Source organism: Schistocerca nitens, chromosome 7 (genome assembly GCF_023898315.1).
Source record: "Schistocerca nitens isolate TAMUIC-IGC-003100 chromosome 7, iqSchNite1.1, whole genome shotgun sequence".
In the NCBI taxonomy this organism is placed as follows: domain Eukaryota; kingdom Metazoa; phylum Arthropoda; class Insecta; order Orthoptera; family Acrididae; genus Schistocerca; species Schistocerca nitens.
The window spans coordinates 414,339,532-414,363,656 of record NC_064620.1 but is presented as its reverse complement, the minus strand read 5'-3'; the positions used below and the strand labels follow the sequence as shown (position 1 = coordinate 414,363,656).

The following is a 24,125-nucleotide window of genomic DNA, read 5'->3' as shown; positions in this document are numbered from 1 at the left end:
ATGGGACTCAACTGCTGTGGTCATCAGTCCCCTAGAACTTAGAACTACTTAAACCTAACTAACCGAAGGACATCACACACATCCATGCCCGAGGCAGGATTCGAACCCGCGACCGTAGCAGTCGCACGGTTCCGGACTGCGCGCCTAGAACCGCGAGACCACCGCGGCCGGCGGAGTTATTTAAAATGGAATGACGATATATAATTAATCGTCGGCAAAGCAGATGCCAGACTGCGATTCATTGGAAGAATCCTAAGGAAATGCAGTCCGAAAACAAAGGAAGTAGGTAAGAGTACACTTGTTCGCCCACTGCTTGAATACTGCTCACCGGTGTGGGATCCGTACCAGATAGGGTTGATAGAAGAGAGAGAGAAGATCCAACGGAGAGCGGCGCGCTTTGTTACAGGATCATTTAGTAAACGCGAAAGCGTTACGGAGATGGCAGATAAACTCCAGTGGACTCCGCAAGAGAGACGCTCAGTAGCTCGGTAAGGGCTTTTGTTTGAAGTTTCGAGAACATACCTTCACCGAGGAGTCAAGCAGTATATTGCTCTCTCCTACGTATATCACGCGAAGAGACCATGAGGATAAAATCAGAGAGATTAGCCCATACAGAGGCATACCGACAATCCTTCTTTCCACGAACAATACGAGCCTGGAATAGAAGGGAGAACCGATAGAGGTACTCTTGCTACCCCCCTCCACACACCGTCAGGTGGCTTCGGAGTATGGATGTAGATGTAGATGTGTGGTTGCTGATTACGGACACTCCTGTTTTCTTACTAGAAAAACGTGAAGGACTATTTGTTCATGGTTGTCGTTCGGATGTTTTGCACATGTCGATGTGTGTGTTCCTGGGGATTGGGCACCAAATGTAGGGAAAGTGGATCTGGCTCGCTTTGCGAAGTTTCCACTGTCACGTGTGGTTGGTAATGGAGAAATTTATGTGATTTGTGCGCGCGGAAATATTGTACAGCTTCCTCAACATAATCCGGCGTGACGCCCGTGAACCCTCAGCAGTTGTGGACCTCGTCCCGTCGTTGCTACCAAGCTGTTCGAGGGTTTGGGGGATTTCATATCTGACCCCTGGGTAACTCATAGGACGCCGGGTGTTTCATATTGGCGTCGGATCTGGAAAATTATTGCTAATGAAATTTGAGTAGGGAAAAAAATTTAAAAAATACTGAAATAAATAAATTTATTCAGCCCAACGGGTACTTCATCGTTTTCGATTATTTTTTAGTCATCAATCTTCTGACTGTGCTGGATGAATTCCAATCTCTGTCTTCTTATACAGTTTTTATCCTCTACAGCACCTTCGAGTACCATGGCCGTGATGTCTTAACAGGATGGCCCTTCTTCTTGTCAGTGGTTTCCATATACTCCTTTCCAAGATTGTAATTCACGATATCCGGTTTTATGGCGCTATACGATAAGTTCGTTGATTTAAAAAAAAGCGTATGGGGCCTGAAGATGGCAAAATGAACTGTCGAAACTGGTTGCTTTTGGAATAAAATAAAATATCTTAAAGTTTACGGCTGTTGGTAAAGTTTATTGAATTGGAAAGTACATACCATCTGAAGTCCCCTGGCCATAATGAACCAACAGAGATCTGATGAATCCTTGTCTTGGCAGACAAGGACTTGCCTTAGCTTTGGACTATGCCTCATTCTTAGTGCTCCATCACACACCCACAGAGCTAACAACATGGTAATATCTCCTCTTGTAAGTCCCCACGTGGTAACTTACCAAGTGCTATGCCTTCCTGCAACCCAGAAAGGCTGTACAGTTGCCTGATGGTGTTATTTCTTCCTGATATGTATTCTGAATAAAAATGTTACGACGGTAATAACTGGTAGCATTCAACCGTATTTCTGTCCTCTCTCGGGCATGGGTGTGTGTGCGTTGTCCTTAGCGTAAGTTAGATTAAGTAGTCTGTAAGCCTAGGGACCGATGACCTCAGCAGTTTGGTCCCATAGAACTTAACACAAAATTTTCAAAATTTGCATATGGTGGCCAGCCCCTTAGTATGTGGCTGGCAAGAAGGAAATAAGTCCAGTGTGCACTCTGCATGAATAAAATGTGGAGTCGTCCCAGATGTGGAACGGATCATTTTGGATGTTAGAAAGAGGACAGGGTTCAGCCACTGCACTTGGTGGTGGGTCAAGTTGGCACTAACGCTGTGTGTCTTTTAGATCAGAAAAGATTCTCTCTGGATGCGTGCTACTAGATGAAGTGGTAAAGACCGCTAGTCTTGCTTGCTAGAAGAAGGCAGAGGCCACTATCTGTAGCGTTATGGACTGGATCGATTGCAGACTTTTGGCACAGAGCCGAGCGGAGTGCCTGCATTTGAGTCTCAGATGGCTCTGCGACCATGTAGGCTACATGTTCCTTCACTTGCACCATAGCGTGATGATATACTGGGCCCCGCTTAATAGGTTAGGGATCCGTTACACGCAGGAGGCGGCAGTAGTAATAGTAAACTGGGAGGTTTTTTAGGTGAGGTTCAGGTTGGGAAACAAATGAAGATAAGCTTCAGTCTCAAATATTACAGACCAACAACAGGACTAGGTTAGATCCAGGTATTGTAGTAGTAAATTGTAGTAGCTCTTTAGGGAAATCACCAGAGCTCCAAGTGCTAAGAGAAGACACCGAAGGTCAAAACATTATAAGTACCGAAATCTGGTTAAGGCCGGAGGTATGTTCAGTCGAAAGTTTTGCGAAGGTCCTGTCGGTGTTCATAAATGGGAAGATTAAATACAGTTGGTGGCGGCGTGTTTGTTGCTGTTACCGTCTCTAACGACCTCGCTGTTGACGGGACGTTAAACTCAGATCTTCCTTCCTTTGTTGCTGAAAGAAATGGTTTATATTGTTGCTAAATTGAAGTAGGTAGTTCCTGTGAGTTATTATGGGTGGTTATACTTCACAACCAGAATGAAATAATACTTGGTTTCTTTTAAGGACCACCGGACTCGGACGATACAGTTGCTGAAAGGTTGAAAAGGAGCTGAGTATCATCTCAAATAGGGACCCCACTCATACAGTTATAATAGATAGTGATGACTTCAATCTATCCTCGGTACGTTGGCAAAAATAGATGTTCAAAGCCGTTGGCAGGTATAAGTATAGTTCCTTCCTTTAAAGTGTCAGCACGTCTGGCCTAATGATGTCCATAGTATGTAAAATAAATGTGGAGGAGGCGAGAGAAATGAAACAAAAGGAATTCAGCTGCGTGCCGGATCAGTATTCGAGCCCGGAATCTCCTGCTTCCTAGGTAGTTGCGTTATCCACTCCTCCACCCACACGCATTGTTTATCGCAACTGCGCGGACTGTCTCGGCACGTACAATCTAGCGCGACCTACCCACAGTCTCCATCCATGTCCTTCTCGCTCGCGACTTTGAGATTTCCGATGTCCGGAAGAACAAACACCACGCATTCACTTAACTGATTCGCCTCGATTGATATGAATTCAGTATCTTCAATGCGAATGCACAATCAAGTTCAACCTCCTGCGGGAATCTCAAAATAGCGGGCATGGGGACACAGAATGGGTTGTGGACACCTGGTGTAGGTGGGAGTGTGGGTCGGCTTAGGGGCGTACCGAGATGGTTCATTGCGATAAACACTGTATATGGGTGGCGCAGTTATTAACCAACTGCCTAGCAAGTGGGACATCCCAGGATCGTATCCCGATCCGGCACACGTTCTCAGTCGTTGCCGCTGACTCCACATGAAGTTTCGGTGCAGCTGATGTAATGAACCCTCCCTTTCCTTTCCTCTCCCCCTCCCCCTTCCCAATACCTTCAATTTACACAATGCGTATCACAGCTGCGGTTGCCCTGGTGCCTTTTCTTTCAGACATGTGCGAAGGAACAGACACCTTGTATTCACATAAAAGATACCCACAGTAGTCAGTTTTTTTTTTAATTTTGTGCCGAAGCTGATTAATGTGACTGTACCACGAATGCATTGACACTAATTATGCAGTATACTGGATTTACTCGAGTCTGAAGATGGTAATCGTCGAGCGAAATTAATTATCTGATTAAACTTGTGATTCATGATCGGATCGCTGTGATACATTATTAAGAAAATACTCGAACACACTTTACACTATTGTGTACTATGTACAGAAGAGGAACATTTGGGAAACGATGATTGTATGGCAATGCGTCCTCCTCAAAGCGGTGTCTGTGAGAGAATGGTTTGTGGACATAACATTCCTCAAATGGACCAGCCTGTCCAGAGTCCCGAGCTGGACACAGTGGAATACCTTTCAGATAAGCCAGAACGCTCCAAACTAACGTGCAACGACACTACCTTCTCTGATGTCGGCCCTTGAAGAAGAAGAATATGCCATTCCTTCAAAATTATTCAGACGCATCGCTGAAAGCGTCCCCAGTAGTTTACAAGGCGTCATAAAGGTGAAGGGTGGACGCGCGCCACATTTATGTCCGCTAAGGTCCCGGCAGAGGTTCGAGTCCTCCCTCGGGCATGGATGTGTATGTTTATCCTTAGGATAAATTAGGTTAAGTAGTGTGTAAGCTTAGGGACTGATGACCTCAGCAGTTAAGTACCATAAGATTTCACACACATTTGAACATTTTTTATGTCCGCTAATAGGTGTTCAGATATTTTGATCACATAGCGTAGATGGGTTTCAACGGTGGTTTCAATAAGCTTTATGTTCCTATTACTGTATGGAAATGATTACCGTTAACAATCATCTTTATCATCTACGTCACGGCATAGGTCTGCGGAACTGTACCACTATATATGGCCACCTCTGCTTTCGTGTATCGTTCTGTTGTGAACTGCTAGTTTTAGTAACCGATCATAGCCAATTCAAAGGATATGGTGAGTTCTGTTTACCTGTATTCATGATGATTGGCTAGTACTGAGATGATATTAATTGACTTCGTGTTACATCTGCTACGGTGATCGATTCCTTTCAGAAACCGTTCCTGTGTCTTGAATTCATTTCGTACCTTTGGTCATAGCGATCCATAAATTGCTCTCACACAAAAGAAGTGATACTGCCGTGTCGTTCTTGAATTTCCTCTGGGTGTCTGTACGGCAAATTTTTTCCTGATCGTCTCTTACTTCCTTGAGACAGCTGATAACTTTCTCTAGATTTGTCAGTCGGAGATAAGGGTGTGGTACTCACGTCTACGGTGACCCCCGCAAGCGGGAAGAGCTGGGCTGGCGGCGCGTCCCGGGGCACGTAGCGGTAGAACTCGCGGCCGTCCTTGTACCATTTGACCGAGTAGAGCGCCTCGCCCTCCAGGTCGAACAGGCACTGGTGCGTCACGCTCTGGTTGCGGACCACGTACGACGGGATGCGTGCCTCCAGCAGCTTCAGGCCCCAGGCGCCTGCAACACACAAAAGCAGCGCGACCTAAAGAAGGGTTTCACACACTCCACGATTTCTTAAATGACATTCATCCAAATTCAACTTCATCTTTGAGGTAGAGAGATGGTCTACAGAACGTCTGACAGTACTTCAGGACACAGAGCGTATAGAGAATCTACAAGTACAAATAAGTATTTATGTGCCACTTTGAAGACCACTCAAACCAGAAATAAGCACTGCTCAATGTTCTGTCATAATGTACCTTTGACATAAACAGCCATTTGCCATCTGCAATAAAATGAACATGGTTCTGGTAGGATAATTTAAACTATCATCTCACCCCTAAACGCATCAGTACTCCCCTTTTGATTTTTGTTGTCACATAAATATAACTGCCTTAGTGTCAAGTAACAGTGGAAGGAAGCACAGAAACTATGGTAAACACCGGGTGGTTATAATTAAAGTGCAGCTAATCACGCAGATACAGTGTGGGCTGCCTTATCATATAGCAGCGAAACGTTGTAATGCATACGTGCATTCCCTTCACTTGTTTAAACCAAGTATTACGCACATTTATGCGATCGTGAATGCTCAGTAGCAGCCAGGCTACATGTACGTTTGACAATTAAGCGTCAACGAGAAGCATTAGTTATGAAATCTTAGGAGGCAATGTTGTGCAACCTTAGTAGGGACAAGATTCGATTATTCGGGAGTAGGATCTTACAATCTGAGACAGTATTCCGAGACAAACTTCCATCGCAATGTCCGAAAACGTGACGTCGGATCCGCCTAGCAACAGCGATCTGAACGCCCATTGGCTGAAGTTTGGATATATATAGGGCGAGTCAAAAGTCCTTGGACACCTTCATAAGTTGGAAGATTAAACGGAAAATTGAAATGTGATGATAGGAACATAGGTTTGATGTGGGGCCGCAACTTTTGGAGTGAACGTCATTCAGGCCTGCCATCTTGAAATCCGCCATTTTGAATTCAAGTAATTTTTTTAAATGGGAAGGGGGGTGTATGACACTTCAGATAACGCTCGCTTGAGCTCTGGAATATAGTGGTGTAATTCGTTTTTGTCTATCTTGTACAGTTTAGAGGTTATTAATGTTCAAAGTTGGGAAATCACCTTCATACCGACTGCTACAACACATGTTCTACGTGTTGTCCATCCCGTGCAATGCATAACTGTAGTCGCCGCAACCACATTAATAACTTTTAAACTGTACAAGATAGACAAAAACAAATAACACCACTCAATTCCAGAGCTCAAGTGAGTGTTATTTGATGTGTCAAACACCCCTCCCCCTTCCCATTTTAAAAGAAAGTGACTTGAATCCAAAATGGCGCGTTTAAAGATGGCGGCCATGAATGCCATTCACTCCAAAAGTTGTGGCCCCACGTCAAACCTATGTTCCCATCATCACATTTCAATTTTCCCTTTAATCTTCCAACTTATGAAGGTGTCCAAGGACTTTTGGCTCGCCCTATATATATATATATATATATATATATATATATATATATATATATATATATATATATATATATATGCTCAGTGTGTGTGTAGGAAACGAGCGGAGTGTCCTTATTGGCTGAGGGAGAAAGGTGGGGTTTCTCTTGTCAGCACGGTCGAGTAACTGGGGCAGTGCTACAGAACGGTCGCGAGTAAATAGTTCAGCTGTTAAACAAGATATAAAGTGTAGATATTAGTCATCAGTGAACGCCACGTGTCGTGGGCAGTTTGTATCACGATTATGGAAAGTCAGAAAGGTGTTAATGTGTTATAAAGGGTTGAATAACGGCGTAGCACAGAGCCACCATGTTGCAAATTCGGTTACGTGTGTGTCAAAGTATTTTCTTTATTAAAACGAGTATAGTACAAATCGTTGTTGACATTTAAAAACTGGCATCCCGAAACACTCCACTTCAGCAGGATCGGTTACGTGTGTGTCAAAGTATTTTCTTTATTAAAACGAGTATAGTACAAATCGTTGTTGACATTTAAAAACTGGCATCCCGAAACACTCCACTTCAGCAGGATCACCTACATTGAATCTGGCGCCTGAGCGCTACTACTGTTCGACGAGGGACGGACTACCGAAGCAGCAAGAAATCAGGCTAGTGATACAGAAATCAGAGAAGTAAGGCAGAGTCGCTTCCTTCTCGCTACAACGCCACATAGGGTATTGAAATGTGGTGGATATAATGTGCTAACTTACGCTAAGGACAACACACACACACACACATGCCCGATGGAGGAGTCTAACCTCCGACAGGGTGAAGCCACTCGAACTGTGGCAAGGCGCCCTAGATCACGCAGCTACCCCGCGCGACAGCGTTCTCGATCCGAGGTTTTTGCTATCTGGTGCAGACGGCATGCACTAACGATTTACGCAATGCTACGTCGACGGGTGGTTACTGGACTCCTGCCGCATGTTGACATAACGTTTGGTGCGGTTTGCAGGTTACAGTGTCGTCAATTGCATGTCTTTGGAATGGTAAATAGATCAAGGTGTCCCGAAATTCGTTGGCATCACGATATTCCGTCCACACAACACAACGCTTCCCGCGCACGGGGTCGCGGGTTCGATTCCCGGCGGGGCAGAGTTTGGTCTGCCTCGACATGACTGGGTGTTGTGTGTCCTTTATCATCATTTCACCATCATTGACTCGCAAGTCGCCGAAGTGGTGTCAACTAAAAAGGACTTGCAATAGGGCGGCCGAACTTCCCGCATGGGGCCTCTCTGCCAACAATGCCATAGGATCATTTCATTTCATTTCATCGGAAGAACAAGATAGAAACCCGGCCTCCAAGGGGCAAAAAGTCCAAATTGCTTTTTCAATGGACAGCTGATGTGTATTTCCACAACTTTACTGCACAACAACAGCTCCCAGAAGACTATTTCGTGGAATAAATACACATCCAGTTTGTGGAGTTATTGTTGGCTTGACAAGAGATACACACGATCCAGTCATATTAACGTGCCCACCGCCCGTGTTCGACATCAACGTGTAATAAGCACTCAGAGACAGCAGGCGACAGCACTAGCAATGGAGGAGAGTGTAGAGAGTGCAGTCGTTGTCGTAATGCGAAAAAGGAGCGATTTATTCGACGTCCAAAAGGCCATGATCATTGACCATCAGGCCAAGGGCGGAAGCATCTTCGAAACGGCTAAGTTTGTAAACTGTTCGCATGCCGCAGTGGTTAAGATACACCGTGTATGTCAAAACGGCACTATCCACGACCAGCTCCGAGGCATCTGTGGTGCACCACAGGCCATAGGTCACATTGATGAACGACGCCTGCAGAGATACCTACGAGTGAATAGATGTGAAACTGTGAGCAACTAGCCACCCAAGAGGCTACCAACAGTATCTCCTCAATGCTGCCACATTCCTGATGGTGTTCGGCTACGTCTGACTTGTTGTTCTGCCACAGATGTACGTAACGCTCATGCCCCGACACCTAGGTGCTCATGGATCTCCCAGTTCCATCAGAGTAGACTTTACCACATTCACACACGGGTTTAACAGCATAACCAGCGGCCACGAAAGAACCGCCGTGAGGCCTCAAGACTTCACTGCAGTAAACGCTAGCCCATGGATACTAGCTGCTGATTTGCTATTGCGTGTTGTAAGGTGGCTATAATTTCGCACCTTACAAGAACTCATCCACATACTTTACTGTGATCCACAAACGCAATTAGGTACCATGTGATAGGTTGTACATCATAAAGGAGACTGACATTGTCACGTACGCCTTGTAAATAATTGTTAACGCTTATTGCATGAAAGGTGACGGAGTGTCTTTATTATAAAAACGGTGTAATGAATGATTGCCTATACTAGTAGAGGTTGGAACGCCAATGGAAATGAAACGGCTGGTGGAACCCAAGCTCTGGGTGGAAGGCCCACTCAGGTGTGTTGGTCCTGCTTCAACACAGGAAATAGCAAGACGGACGTCGTAGCACTTAAGTGCTGGAGCACAATAGAGTCGCGACCGGCCGATATTGTAGCCAAACCTTAAGGATTATACTTCGGAAACTACGAAACCCTTGGACGCAGGTGAGAGGAACGAAGAAGCAGCACCTCGGAAACCACGCAGGCTGGGTTATTTCCAAGGAATTTTAATTTTTACTCAGAAGCGTACCATTGTACGAGTACAGGTTTTTCCTCGAAAATTTCCGCGCTGGACTACAAGAGACTAAAATATGGTTGGTGGGCGTTCGGAAGAATCTGCAGAGGGAGAATATTCCGTAGTTTCGGAAATATGATTCGCTTTTGGAATTACGATGGTGGGGAGCTAAGCCTTGCTGGGAAGCCAGCGCTGGAGAGACGTGGTCTTCCGTTCGTGAGCACCCGTATGTGACAGTCGCTCGATATCGGCTTTTGTTCGTACAGACGGACTTGCTGTCTTTGCTCTCAGTAAATTTTATAGTTAGAACAGTTAGGAACTGTACTGTTGCGAACCTATACGATTCTTGACTTCACCTACGGGTTGGAAGTCGTCGTTGAGTACGCAACGTTCAGTAATTGAGAGGACTTCCTCTGCCTATATTTATGTTGAGACATCTGAAATCCGCCCTTGTGGCTGGGAGTTCGCCTCTCTCGTCTGTGGAACACAGAGAAGACAGTATTAGATCAGTCAGAGGACCGCCTTCTGCCGTCCTAGTCTTTGAAAGAGGTTATTTGTGGCTGGAGTTCTTCTATAGTCGCAGACGAGTACGAAAACCATCACTTCGACGCACCAGTCGCAGTACATACAGTGATATCGCAAATTGCTTCGGCTTAGTATGGCTATAAAAGCTAAACAGCTGTGATCACGTTAGTTTATTTCCACTGAGGTTCCACACCACTATAGATCATCATTGAATGTAGTGTCTTCTACTGTTCGGTATGTAGATGATGTCAGTCATTTCACGGTTTTGATATTAGACCGCGCAGTCATAATAAGGGGCGGAGTTGGGCAATTGATTAGTAATTCTACTTAGGAAGTGTAATCTTTGTAATATAAAGGTTTTTGTAATCCACAATAAATATATAAGCAGGAACAACGTTTATCGTTTAGTAGGATTAGTTGCCTGCATCATTCATTTAAGTTTAGATTGTAATTTATAGAATTAACAGATTCTAAGATCTGTTGCAGGGGGTAGTCAGACAGGGCCAAATCTTCATTTTATCGTTTATTATTTTCCGTTGCGCAAATTCATTTTACACCCGCCTGCACTATCACTCTGCAGCTGTCGTCTGGTTCATGCACCAATGCTGCTATTCATCAGCGTCACAGGCTGGAATTTCCACGCGAACACCGCAGTTGGACGGCCAAGGAGTAATGACAGGGGGCCTTTACAGATGAATCACGTGTTAAGCTCCATCTGATAGAATGCTTTTGGCATGTATGGTCCTGCAACAATCGTCATATGTGTCGAGGCCAGAGAAGGAACGTTGTGACCTGGAGAATATTTTTGTGGCATTCCTTGGTGATCACGTCCGTGTGGAAGCACAATGGAGCCAAGGAGTAGCGACAGGATACCTTTTCAGTACAATCACGTGTTAAGCGCCTTCTGATAGAATGCTTTTGCCATGTATGGTCCCGCAACAATCGTCATATGTGTCGATATCAGAGAAGGAACGTTGTGACCTGGAGAATATTTTTGTGGCATTCCTTGGTGATCTCGTCAGTGTGGAAGCACAATGGATCAACGTAAGTATGCACCTATCTTTGGGAACCATGTCCATCATCACATGTAATTTGTTTTTCCTCGGCAGGCTATTGCCTGTACCACTCTAGTAAGTGACTAGTAGGTAAACTGTTCTTGGTGACTGGAAAGCAGTTGCAAGCTGCCAGCTAGTATCTATGGGGCAGCGTTTCCTGCAGCACAGCGCCGAGGCCACTGAGCAGTTCTCTCATGGCCTCTGCTAAACGCAGATCAAGTGGAGCTGTTGGCTGCGGAACACACGTGATTCGCCAGACTGGAATCATTGGCAGCCAGGTCGTAAGTACCGTGTAGGATCCTTTCTGTTCATGCTGATTACTTCAATAGCCTCTCTTGTTTCTCATTTTGCATCTACGGCTCCCAGGAAAACACACGAGGTTCTAGAAAATTGGTAGAACGGCCATATTTCCGATGGTGTTCAACTATGGCTAACTTGTTGTTCTGTCACACTTGAGTGCTAATGGATCTCCCAGTTCCAGCAAAGTATACTTCGCAGCATCCGTACTAGGGTTTAACAGCATAACCAGCGGCCAGGAGAAAACGCCTTGAGGCCTTAAGGATTCACTGTAGGAAAACGCTACCCCGTGAATGCTAGCTGCCGATTTGCTACCGTCCACCACTCACCAACGAGAGTACCTGCCAGTCATTTATTAGAATAGCACAGGCCTGTCGATGAGCTATTACCTACCAGTTACCTATTACCTTTCAATTAGCCACCGAAGTAGAACAGGCAATGGCCTACGATACAGCCACCCCCTCCATAGCAACCTCTCTTCAAACTGTCCAGTGTGTGATTGCCTTTCTTGTAAAAATGAAATGAGCATATGGCATTGCTGGCCGGGAGGTCCCACCCGGGGAAGTTCGGCCGCCTAATGCGAGTCTTATTTCAGTCGGCGCCACATTGGGAGACTCGCGTGCCGGTGATGAGGATGAAGTGATGATGAGGGCAACGCAACACCCAGTCCACGAGCGGAGAAAATCTCCTGCCCGGCCAGGAATCGAACCCGGACCGGGTGCGTGGGAGGCAAGCACGTTACCACTCAGCTAAACAGGGGGACTGCCTTTCTTATGACTTAGTTCGTTACGAAGATAGGAACAGGAACACACCTTTTTTAAATGGCACCCTATATATTTTATTCGCTTTCCATTTCCTCTCCTCTAGACCAATTCAAAATGTATCACAGTAAATATGACGTTAATAAAAACAGGACACAAAACTCACTTACTGCCCTGTACTAGAACGCAGCGTGGTACCTGGGGTAACGTAACTCGTCAGTTTTCCGGATTTTACAGTAAACAAATACTCCCACAAATGAAATGAATACCAGTCATGTACTCAGCCTTCATTTGACGGTCTTTGTGAGTATAATATTGTGCACAAACGAAGAAGAGGCATAAACGCTACTAAGTTAAAAGTACCACATTACTGCCGTAAATGTGTCTGTATTGCGAACAATAATGATAATATTGAAGTTACTATTCTGGTAACTTATACTCTCCATAAAAGAGAAGAATTTCAAAAAATGCGCGAAATGTTTGCTGGTACGGCTTCTGGAGCTCTATACACTTTGTCTTTCTTGACATTTCTTGTAACAAAATGACTATTTCCGTGAGTGGCTGTGTCACCACACTTTATACGGCGTCGTCACAGGCATGATAATGGGCAGAGCGCAGGACTAGACTGAAGGCCTATAAGACGGGAAACCCAGCCTCCACGAAGCTTGTACCTTGACGATAGTGGGGTGGTTTGCGTGACTCAGCGATACAGATAGCCTTACCGCAAGTTCAGCCACAACGGAGGGATATCTGTTGAGAGATCGGACAAACATGTGGTTCCTGAAGAGAGGCAGCAACGCTCTGGATGAGTGACTAATCTGACTTTATAACATAAAGGGGAAACTACAGCCGTAATTCTTCCCGGGAGCAGGCACCTCTGCTATATGGATAAATGATGATGCCATCATTTTGGGTAAAATATTCCGAAGGTAAAAAACCGCCCATTCAGATCTCCGGGTGGAGAGGGTTTAGGAGGACGTCATCAGAAGAAACAAAACTCGCGTTCTACAAAGTGGTTCAAATGGCTCTGAGCACTATGGGACTTAATTTCTGAGGTCATCAGTCCCCTAGAACTTAGAACTACTTAAACCTAACTAACCTAAGGACATCACACACATCCGTGCCCGAGTCAGGATTCGAACCTGCGACCGCAGCAGCAGTGCGGTTCCAGACTGTAGCGCCTAGAGCCGCTCGGCCACCACGGCCGGCGGTGTGGGATCCTTAGCAGATAGAACTAACGGAATACACCAAGTTCAGAGGAGCAAAGCATGTTTTATATTATCACGAAATAGGGGAGAGAGTGTCGCGTTCTACAGATCGGAGCGTTGAATAACAGATCCCTCAAGCGTACAGGTAGGCAACAAAATTTAAAAAAGTGATGTAGATAGGTTGATGTTAGATTTAGTGGAAATTAGTGAAATTCGGTGGCAGTACGAACAGGACTTCTGGTAACATGAATACAGAGCTATAATCACAAAACCAAGTAAGGGTATTTCACGAGCAGGTTTAATAATGAATATGTAAACAAGAAAGCAGGTAAGCTACTGTGAGCAGCATAGTGGATGCATTATTGTAGCTAAGACAAACACAAAGCCAACAACCATCATAGTAGTGTTGTATAAATTTTGTATGCCAACTAGCTCAACAGTTGAAGAGATTGAACAAATGTATGCTGAGATAAAAGAAATTATTCGGATTCTTAAGGAAGACGAAAATCTAATTGTCATGGTGGACTGGAATTCCATAGTAGGAAAAAGGAGAGAAAGAAAAATTGTACTTGAATATGGAAGGGGGGGGGGAGGAATGACAGAGGAAAGCCGTCTAGTAGGATTTTGCAGTAAGCATAATCTAATCATTGCTAACACTTGGTTCAAAAATCATGAAAGAAGTTTGTATACCTGGAAGAGACCTGGCGACACCAAATGGTTTCAGATTGAATGGTAAGACAGAGATTTCGGAACCAGATCTTAAATTGTAAAGCAATTCCAGGGGCAGATGTGGACTCTGATCATAATTTATTAGCTATGAACTGTAGATTAAAACTAAAGAAATTAAGGAGATGGGACCTGGATAGATTGAACGAAACAGAGGGAGAGTTAGGCAATAATTGACTGGAACAGGGAAAGGAATACAGTAGAAGACGAATCGGTAGCGTTGAGAGACGAAATAGTGTAGGCAACATGGGATCAAATAGGTAAAATGACAAGGTCTAATAGAAATCTCTAGACAACGCAGGAGCATTGAATTTAATTGAGAAAATGCAACGAATGCAGCAGGCGAAAGGAAATACAAACGTCCAGAAAATGAGACTGGTAGAAAGTGAAAGATGGCTAAGCAGGAATGGTTAGAGGACAAATGCAGGGATTTAGAAGCATATTTCGCTATGGTAAAGGTAAATACCACCTATAGAAAAATTAAAGGGACCTTTGAAGAAAAGAGAATCAGCGGTATGAGTACCAAGAGCTCGGAAGGAAACCCAGTCCTAAGCAAATAAGGGAAAGCTGGAAGGTGGAATCAGTATATAGAGGGCCTCTACATGGTAGATAAACCTGAGGGCAATGTTACAGAACGGACGAGGACGTAGACGAAGATGTGAGAAGAATCGGACACTGAGACAGCTAATACGAAACAAGAATCCGGAAGTAGACATCATTCCTACAGAACTGCTGACAGCCTTGGGAGATCCAGCCATGCAAAATTCTTCCATCTCGTGTGCAAGATGTATGAGAAAGGTGAAATACCTTAGACTTCAAAAAGAATGTAATAAATCCAATTCCAAATCATGGTGGCAAAATGCTAACATGAATTACTTACAGAAGCTTGGAAAAACTGGCAGAAGCCGACCTCATGGAAGATCAGTTTGGATTCCGAAGAAATTTAGGAACAGACGAGGCAATACTGACCGTATGACTTATCTTAGAAGACAGGTTAAGGAAAGGCCAACCTATGTTTATAACATTTGTAGAATTACAGGAAGATTTGGACTTTGCTTACTGGAATATACTGTGTGAAGTTCTGAAGGTAGCAGGGATAAAATACATGGTGCGAAAGGCTATTTACAACTTTTACAGTAACCAGAAGAGAGATAAGAGTCAAGGTGCAAGAAAGAGAAGGTGTTGTTGACAAGTAAGTGAGACAGGGTTGATAAATATCACTAATGTTATTCAGTCTATACGCTGAGCAAGCAGTAAGGGGGGAAAACGAACTTGGAGTGTAAATTCAACTTCAAAGAGAAGAAATGAAAACTTTGAGGTTTGTCGAGGACATTTTAATTCTGTCATAGATAGCGAAGGATTTGGCAGAGGAGATGAACGAAAAGGACTGTGTCTTCAAAGGAGGATACAAGATGAACATCAACAAAACCAGAAAAAGGATGATGGAATGTAGTGGAATTAAAGCAAGTGTAGCTGTGGGGATTAGTTTAAGACTCGAGACACTTAAAGTAGTAAATGAGTTTTGTTATTTGGTAGCAGAATAGCTTATGATGGTCGAAGCAGATACCATATAAAATGTGGACTGTCAATAGCAAGAAAAGCGTATATGTATGCAATGTACTTATGTATGGAACTGAAACATGGTTGATAAATAGCGTGTATGGAAGCTTCACCCGCCCGGTCAGCCGTGCGGTCGATACGCTCGGCTTCCCGGATTGGGAAGGAGCGCCTGGTCCCCGGCACGAATCCGCCCGGCGGACTTGTGTCGAGGTCCGGTGAGCCGGCCAGTTTGTGGATCGTTTTTAGGTGGTTTTCAATCTGCCTCGGCGAATGCGGGCTGGTTCTCCTTATTCCGCCTCAGTTACACTATGTCGGCGATTGCTGCGCAAGCAAGTTCTCCACGTACGCGTACGCCACCATTACTCTACAACGCAAACATAGGGTTGACACTCGTCTGGTGTGAGACGTTCCCTGGGAGGAGGGGAGGGGGATGGGGGGGGGGGGTTCCACCGGGGGCCGAACCGCACAATAACCCTGAAAGAGTGGTTCGGTGTGGGGCGGCGGGGGGGGGGGGGGGGATGAAGTGGACTGCGGTAGTCGTCGTGGGGTTGTGGACCACTGCGGCTGCGGCGGGGACGGAGCCTCTCCTTCGTTTCTAGGCCCCTGATTAACATACAATACAATGAAAGCTTCTGAGATGTGGTGCTGCAGAAGAATGCTAAGCATTGGGTGGGTAGACCACGTAACTAATGAGGAAGTACGAAATAGAGGTGGGGAGAAACGAAATTTGTGGCACAAACTGACTAGAATAAGGGATCGATTGACAGGACACATTCTGAGAGACAGAGAAATCACCAGTTTATTACTGGAGGGAAGTGTGGATGATAAAAATTGTAGAGGGTAACCAAGAGATGAATCATAAAGCAGATTCAGAAGGATAAGTTGAAGTAATTATTCAGAGATGAAAATGCTTGCACAGCATAGAGTAGCATGGAGAGATGAAGAGCTGCATCAGATCAGTCTTCAAACTGAAGACCACAATAACAACAAGATGGTAAACTTTCCCAATGCGTGAAAGTGTGTGTGTGAGAGAGAGAGTTGCTGTTTGGCAGAAATTTGAATGAGCTGAACCCGAACAAGTGAAGAGAAGTCGGTGATAAACCTTCGGATGTACTGGAAAATGCGAAAGGTATGGGGGCAAGGTTGTTTCAAATGATGTCTAAAATATTTGTAATGTCTGACTCATCATCAAATTTCCGCATGTAATATATGTGAAGAGATGCAGTAAGTGTTGGAAAGTTATTGCAGAATAGTGAACATTAGAAAAGACACCGAAAACATCGTAAATATTGTTCTATCGAAGAATAATAACACAATATAAAAAGAGTGATTCAGAATGAAATCATAATAGAAGAATATGTGAGGAAAGAATTCTGTCGAAATCTCTTAGGAGACAATGTGATTCGTTGGTGGGATATTTTCTGTAGGATGTGACTGTAGATAGCCTGGTCCCTGAAGGTGAGGAAAAAATTGTAGCTTCAGGCAAAGGCTAGAGTGTATATAATAATTTGCAGCATTGATGTATGTCCCATTTAAGTGGAAACGAAAAGTTAGTATGAGGCGGGAAAAGATGCAGGATGGTGTAAAATCTGATAATAGAAGAGTGATTTTTTTTTTAAAAAAGAAAAGAGACGTATCTAACCTTTTCGTCTTTTCCTACTACTGCGACACTAAGTTTACAATGGCTACTCTTTTCTTTCTTCCAAAGTTTTCCATTACTCATTACTCACTTTCGTATTTCCGTATGGGTTATTGAAAGAGCATACTTTTGTGAAACTGAATTCTTGGCCCTAGACAAACCTTTAACGTAGGTAAGTTTCCAGGTAAGACGTAATAATAGGTAATATGAATCGAAAGGATGTTTACTTTAGTGTTGATGAGGTATCATCGTTACATTCCTCAATATTATTAAGACATTTCGTCGACAGAATAATTTTTTATTTTCCAGTTTACTTTCATCGTGTTACGGAGATGCAAGGGCATTTAGAACTGATTTTAGGAGTTTGGGGATTGATTTGTGAAAGGGACCAACAGCGAGGTCATCGGTCTCATTGGATTAGGGAAGTAAGTCGGCCGTGACCTTTCAAAGGAACCATCCCGACATTTGCCTGAAGTGATTTAGGGAAATCACGGAAAACCTAAATGAGGACGGCTGGACGCGGGACTGAACCGTCGTTCTCCTGAATGCGAGTCCAGTGTGTTATCCACTATGGTAGGAGAGACTTTATAACGTAGTAGCGCAGCTGTAGCGACATTTCTAGTTTTAATACACGAACGTCATAAATTTCGTCTCACTCCTGTCGTAAAATGAACAACTAAGCTGCTATACAACGCAGTAGCGCTGAAAAAACGTCGTTAAGTCTTTGAAAATTGGAAGTCTAGCTGTGCAGGGCGCTGGAAGTATATATAGGCATATAAAATTTTGTGACTGAACGGCATACTATTACTGACATATTTTAACCTAAAAGCCCCAAAGCGCTGTTTGGGCCGTTTAGACCGCTTCTAGCACCTGTTCCTACAAAGGCTTTATTAACTGATGAAGTTGTCCCAACATTTTACAAGCATTATTTATATAATAATAATCTTTCTTCACGAATCACTACTAGAAAACAGAAAGATCAGAAGTTTGTGTCATTAGGAGGCAGTAAGGGATTTACTCTGTAAACGAGTGGTTCGCACAGAGGATTCATTTATTTTACTCATGACAGGTTAGTCGTTACATTGGCTCTAACATGCCACTTCATAAACCATTGTGCAGAGGTTGCCTTATATATTAGTAGAATATTTCATGTTTTTATTCGAATGCAAAGATAAGACATTCAAATTTCGTATTTTAAGGAAATAGGCTACAGAGAAACTAGTATCCTGCCGTTACCACACATTCTTCATCTTCCATTTAAGAGAGGCTGTCATTAAAACGTTGCGCTTCTGTTAGTTGCGAAGTATTCTTTTGTTTGTGGAGTTCTAATTATTAGTCTAACAGATGGCGAGATGAAAGAAAAAACTTCCAGCGTGCATGTGGTGCGCTAAAGCAAACGATTCTCGATGAAAAAAAGGGTCGTTCAGCTTTGATGAATGGACAGATTACCTACGAACGATGTGAAGTATTCGTCGGAACAAGCGTTGCATCCTTCCCCGTCTCTCTCTCTCTCTCTGTCTCTCTCTCTCCCCCTCTCTCTCTCTCTCTCTATCTGTGTGTGTGTGTGTGTGTGTGTGTGTGCGTGTTTGTGTGTGTGTGTGTGTGTGTTTGGGTGTGGGTCGGTATGTGTGTGCACATGTGTCTCTTTCTCTTTCGTCCATCTTTTACCTTTCCGCATGTTGCTCCTTTTTATATGCGTTATGGTCACTCCGTCGCTTCCTCGTCGGAGAAGCTTCAATTTCTACAGTATTACGGAACTTCGAGTTTTATCTGGAAGGAGTCTGGAAGTTATCTTCGGGAAGTGCAGACTCTTAAGGTCTCTGTCTAGCCCCATGGGAAATCACCGACATAGTACATTCCGCCCCTCCCCACCCTCCCGCATGTTAAACAAGAGACGCAAGAAAAGTTTGTTAATCATAATGAAACCAGTTGCAGGAACGTTGCTTGATCCGTCTTAAGGTGGGTATACAATGAAAGATATAACAAAAGAGATCTTGTGGAACGTCAACCGAAAAAAAATATTGATAGTCCAGTTAAGTCCTTAACATTCTTCGTGTGGTTGACTTTTGAGACCTACAGAAGATGAAAGATGCTTCTTGCTAGCTCTTTCATTTTATATCTATTTTATCTTTTTAAAAATCTATAATAATTAATTTGCAACTACCTGTGGTATACGAAGCGAATCCGCTCACCTACGTATTGATTATGGTGTGTTCAGAAACTGTTTGTTTAACCAGTTCATCGGAAACAGTGATCTCTGTTTTATCTGGATGTCGAAGTCCAACTGTCTGAACATGTCGGCCAAAGATGCTCATATTTCATTTCTTACCTAATTCCAGCAGGGCTGCCATGAAAGGTCTCGAGAATTCAATGTTAAACTACTTTTTGAAACTGCTTCCACATCAGCCAATTCAGCACAGATTAATATCAAGTTCAACGCCAGAAATAATTAAAGAATTCCTTTATCAAGTACAGACCGGTGGAAATTGGCACCCTCCTGAGTGACGATGTGCATTCGTGCCAAGTTAACAACACAAATGTAGACCAGATGTGGCTTGAATTCAAAGAAATAGTATCGACAAGACTGAGAGATTTATATCAAATAAATTAACATAGGACGAAGCTGGTGCTCCTTGCTACACAAAACGTGTCAGAGTACTTTTGCAGAAACAACGAAAGAAAACATGCCAAATTTAAACGAACACAAAATCTTCAAGATTACAGAAGCTCGAAATTTAGCACGGACTACAATATGAGATGCTTCTGATAGTTTCTACACCGAAAATTTGTCTCGAAACCTAGCAGAAAATCCAAAGATATTCTGGTAGTATGTAAAGTATGCTAGCTGCAAGAGACAATCATTGCCTTCTCTGCGCTGTAGCAATGGAAATGCTATCGAAGGCAGTGCTGCAAAGCAGACTTACAAAACACAGCCTTCCGAAATTCCTTCACCAAAGAAAACGTAGTAAGTATTCCAGAATTCAAATCCAGATCTGCTGCTTAAAAGTAGATATCCTCGAAGTAGTTAAGCAACTTAAATCACTTAATAAAAGCAAGTCTTCCGGTCCAGACTATATATCGATTACGTTTCTTTCAGAGTATGCTGATGCTATAGCTCCATACTTAACAGACGTATATAACAGCTCGCTCGACGAAAGATCCGTTCCCAAAGACTGCAAAGTTGCACAGGTCACATCTATATTCACAAAGTCAACACGGATTTAGAAAACATCATTCTTGTGAAACATAGCTAGCTCTTTACTGACACGAAGTGTTCAGCACTATTGACGAGGGATTTCAGATTGATTTAGTATCTCCAGATTTCCAGAAGGGTTTTGACTCTGTACCATACAAGCGGCTTGTAGTGAAATTGCGTGCTTACGGAATAACGTCTCAGTTGTGTGACTGGATTCGTGATTTCCTGTCAGGGAGGTCACAGTTCGTAGTAATTGACGGAAAGTCGTCTAATAAAACAGAAGTGATTTCTGGCGTTCCACAAGGTACTGTTATAGGCCCTCTGCATTTCCTTATCTATATAAACGGCGAAACAATCTGAGCAGCCGTCTTAGGTTGTTTGAAGATAACTCTATCGCTTATTGTCTAGTAAAGTCTTCAGAAGGCCAAAATAATTTGCAAAACGATTTAGGAAAAATGGCAATTGATCCTAAACAACGAAAAGTGCTAGGTCATCCAAATGAGTGCTAAGAGAAATGAGGTAAACGTCAGTTACACAATAAAGCAACCAAATCTGAAGGCCGTAAATTCAACTAAATAACTAGGAATTACAGGTACGAACAACTTAAATTGGAAAGGACGCGTAGAAAATGTTGTGGGGAAGGCAAACCAAAGACTGCGTTTTATTGGCAGAACTCTAAGAAAATGTAACAGCTGCACTAAAGAGCCTACACTACGCTTGTCCGTCCTCTTTTGGAGTACTGCCGCGCGGTGTGGGATCAAAAAAATGGTTCAAATGGATCTGAGCACTATGTGACTTAACTTCTGTCGCGCGTTTCCAGACTGTAGCGCCTAGAACCCCTCGGCCACCCCGGCCGGCGGTGTGGGATCCTTAGCAGATAGAACTAACGGAATGCACCAAATTCAGAGGAGCAAATGATGTTTTATATTATCACGAAATAGGGGAGAGAGTGCCACTGAGATGACACAGGATTTGTGGTGGACATCATTAAAACAAAAGCGTTTTCGTTGCGGCGGAATCTTCTCACCTAGTTTCCATCACCGAATTTCTTCTCCGAATGTGGAAATATTTTTTTTGACGCCGACCAACATAGGGAGAAACGTTCATCATAATAACATAAGGGCAATCAGACCTTGCATTGGAAGATAAAGGTATTCGTTTTTTCCGCGCGCTGTTCGACATTGGAATAACAGGGAATTATTGTGAAGGTGGTTCGGTGAACATCTACCAGGCACTTAAGTGTGATTTGTAGAATACCCCTGTAGATGTAGACCGAATTACAACATGGCGGACCGTGCAGATGAGAAGAGTCTCTACTGGCACGTCGAAATTCAATACTTTGAGATCAGATCTCTACATCCAGGAGCATAGAGATCCTGATCGGTAAACTTGCCTTTGGCAAGCCGTTGCCTTTCGGCAGTCACTTGCCGTGGCGGTAGAGTTTGCCATGTGCTTTGTACTCGAAAGAAAGTCAGTCATTACAGTAGCATCGATTTCGTTGAGGAGTCGGATTCTGTTTCTTGGAGTGGCAAGACGTGCTCTGTTTTGTAACTACATTCCGATGGAGCATACAGTTCTCATGAAATTATATTTGCCTGATGTAGAACCATGCTCAAGAATAGTGGTAAGACAATTCCAAGATATTTTATTGTTCTGAATTTTGTGCTAACGTATGATGTGAGTTAGGTCGTGACGTCGTATCCACTCGCGTGCTGGCGTTCAGTCACGTGTACTCACATGCAGTGGTATAGACTGAGAGAGGGTGCGAATTTATCACGCATTGGAAAGATCCTTATTGACTTATTTCTATGTTCATTTCATTCCATTTTGTACTCAACTGATCCGTACTTTTATGAGAAAGAGGTCAGTTTGCTAGATAAAATCGGTTTGTGCTCCCGTCAACGTAAGCATGTTTTGTGGGATTCAGTATTCATACGGTTCACATTGTAAACTTGTAATCTGTGTTAATGTTTTGAAGAGCAATATATTCTTTTTTAACAGTGCGTGTGGCCCAATCATTCCTAGTTAGATCATTTCCTTAATGCATGTTGTGCTTACACGCACTGAACAAAGGGTGGTTATCGCAAAGGTAGTTTACGAATCGAGGCAGGTTACGAATGAATTTTGTCTCATTATCTCTACATGATACTGTTTTCAGCTATAAATTAAAGTAAGCCGACTTGAGTTGCTGTTGGTGAACATCAGACTGTCGCATGTGGTGACATCACTTCACGAAATCATTTTGATTTGATGTGTGACATTGTGGAAGTGCTATGAAGTGGTTCTTATTCACATGCTCAGCTGTTGCATTTGTTGTGAATGGATGAGTACATACTTAGGGAAACAGCCTTATTGCACTGCGGATCGGTACAAGTGTGAAAGTAACACAAATTCGAAGTACCTGTTGCTTTCATGAATCTGTTTATTTAGCTATTTAATCACATACTGAGATATGCAGACTCCTTATTAGCAGTAGTGCTCAATTATATGAAAATGTGTTTGCTGAAAAATTTTTAAACCATTTTTATTAGTCAGATAATGTTACTAATCTTTAATGCGCATTATAATTTTCCCATTGCATGTCGGGGCTTGCACATCACTATTTCTGAAAATGACAGATACTTAAACGCAGCCGGCCGGCGTGGCCGAGCGGTTCTAGGCACTTCAGTCTGGAACCGCGCGACTGCTACGGTCGCAGGTTCGAATCCTGCCTCGGGCATGGATGTTTGTGATGTCCTTAGGTTAGTTAGATGTAAGTAGTTCTAAGTTCTGGGGGACTGATGACCTCCTCCGATTTTAAGTTCCAAAGTGCTCAGAGCCATTTGAACCATTCGCTCAAACGCAAACACACACTCCTTTCAAAGATAGACATTGCTGTATGAAGTAAGATGACGGTGTATCTGTTACTGTTGCAGTTTTGTTAAGCATGATCCGTTTATGTTGAGTGAATAGTTACTAATGTTAACAGAAATGAAATGATAATTAAATGGACACCATAGCTGCAAACAGGCGTTGATGTACTTCATTGGGGACATGTTGAAAATGTGTGCCCCGACCGGGACTCGAACCCGGGATCTCCTGCTTACATGGCAGACGTTCTATCCATCTGAGCCACCGCGGGCACAGAGGATAGTGCGTCTGCAGGGACTTATCCCTTGCACGCTCCCCGTGAGATCCACATTCCCTATATTTCTACACCACTACATTCGTTGTGCGCCTAATAGATGATACTACCGTCATATATAATGTTAACAGACCCACGAAGAAGGCTGGAAAGAGCAGACAAGCAGTCCTACTTAGACAATTGAGGGCTATTATTTAGTTTCAATATTAGAGACATAGGGGAATTATGGGCAAAGTTTAAACTAACTGTAATAAAAATGTGTGAAGAGTATGTAGATTAAGGAGAGAAAAGACCAAACGTGGTTTAATAAAATGGTTCAAATGGCTCTGAGCACTATGGGGCTTAACATCTGAGATCATCAGTCCCCTAGAACTTAGAACTACTTAAACCTAATTAACCTAAGGACATCACACACATCCATGCCCGAGGCAGGATTCGAACCTGCGACTGTAGCAGTCGCGCGGTTCCAGAGTGACGCGCCTCGAACCGCTAGGCCACTGCGGCCGGCTGTGGTTTAATAAAAAATTTCTCAAAATTC

At 43.6% G+C, this 24,125-nt stretch overlaps 1 protein-coding gene across 1 annotated transcript in view; it reads right to left on the bottom strand.

Moving 5' to 3' along the window:
- Positions 1–24,125, bottom strand: part of LOC126195666 (uncharacterized) — a 332,282-nt gene that overhangs the window by 130,029 nt on the left and 178,128 nt on the right. The window contains exon 3 of the mRNA XM_049934291.1: positions 5,170–5,400. Coding sequence (XP_049790248.1) covers positions 5,170–5,400 — 231 coding nt within the window. The remainder of the gene's footprint in view (positions 1–5,169; positions 5,401–24,125) is intronic.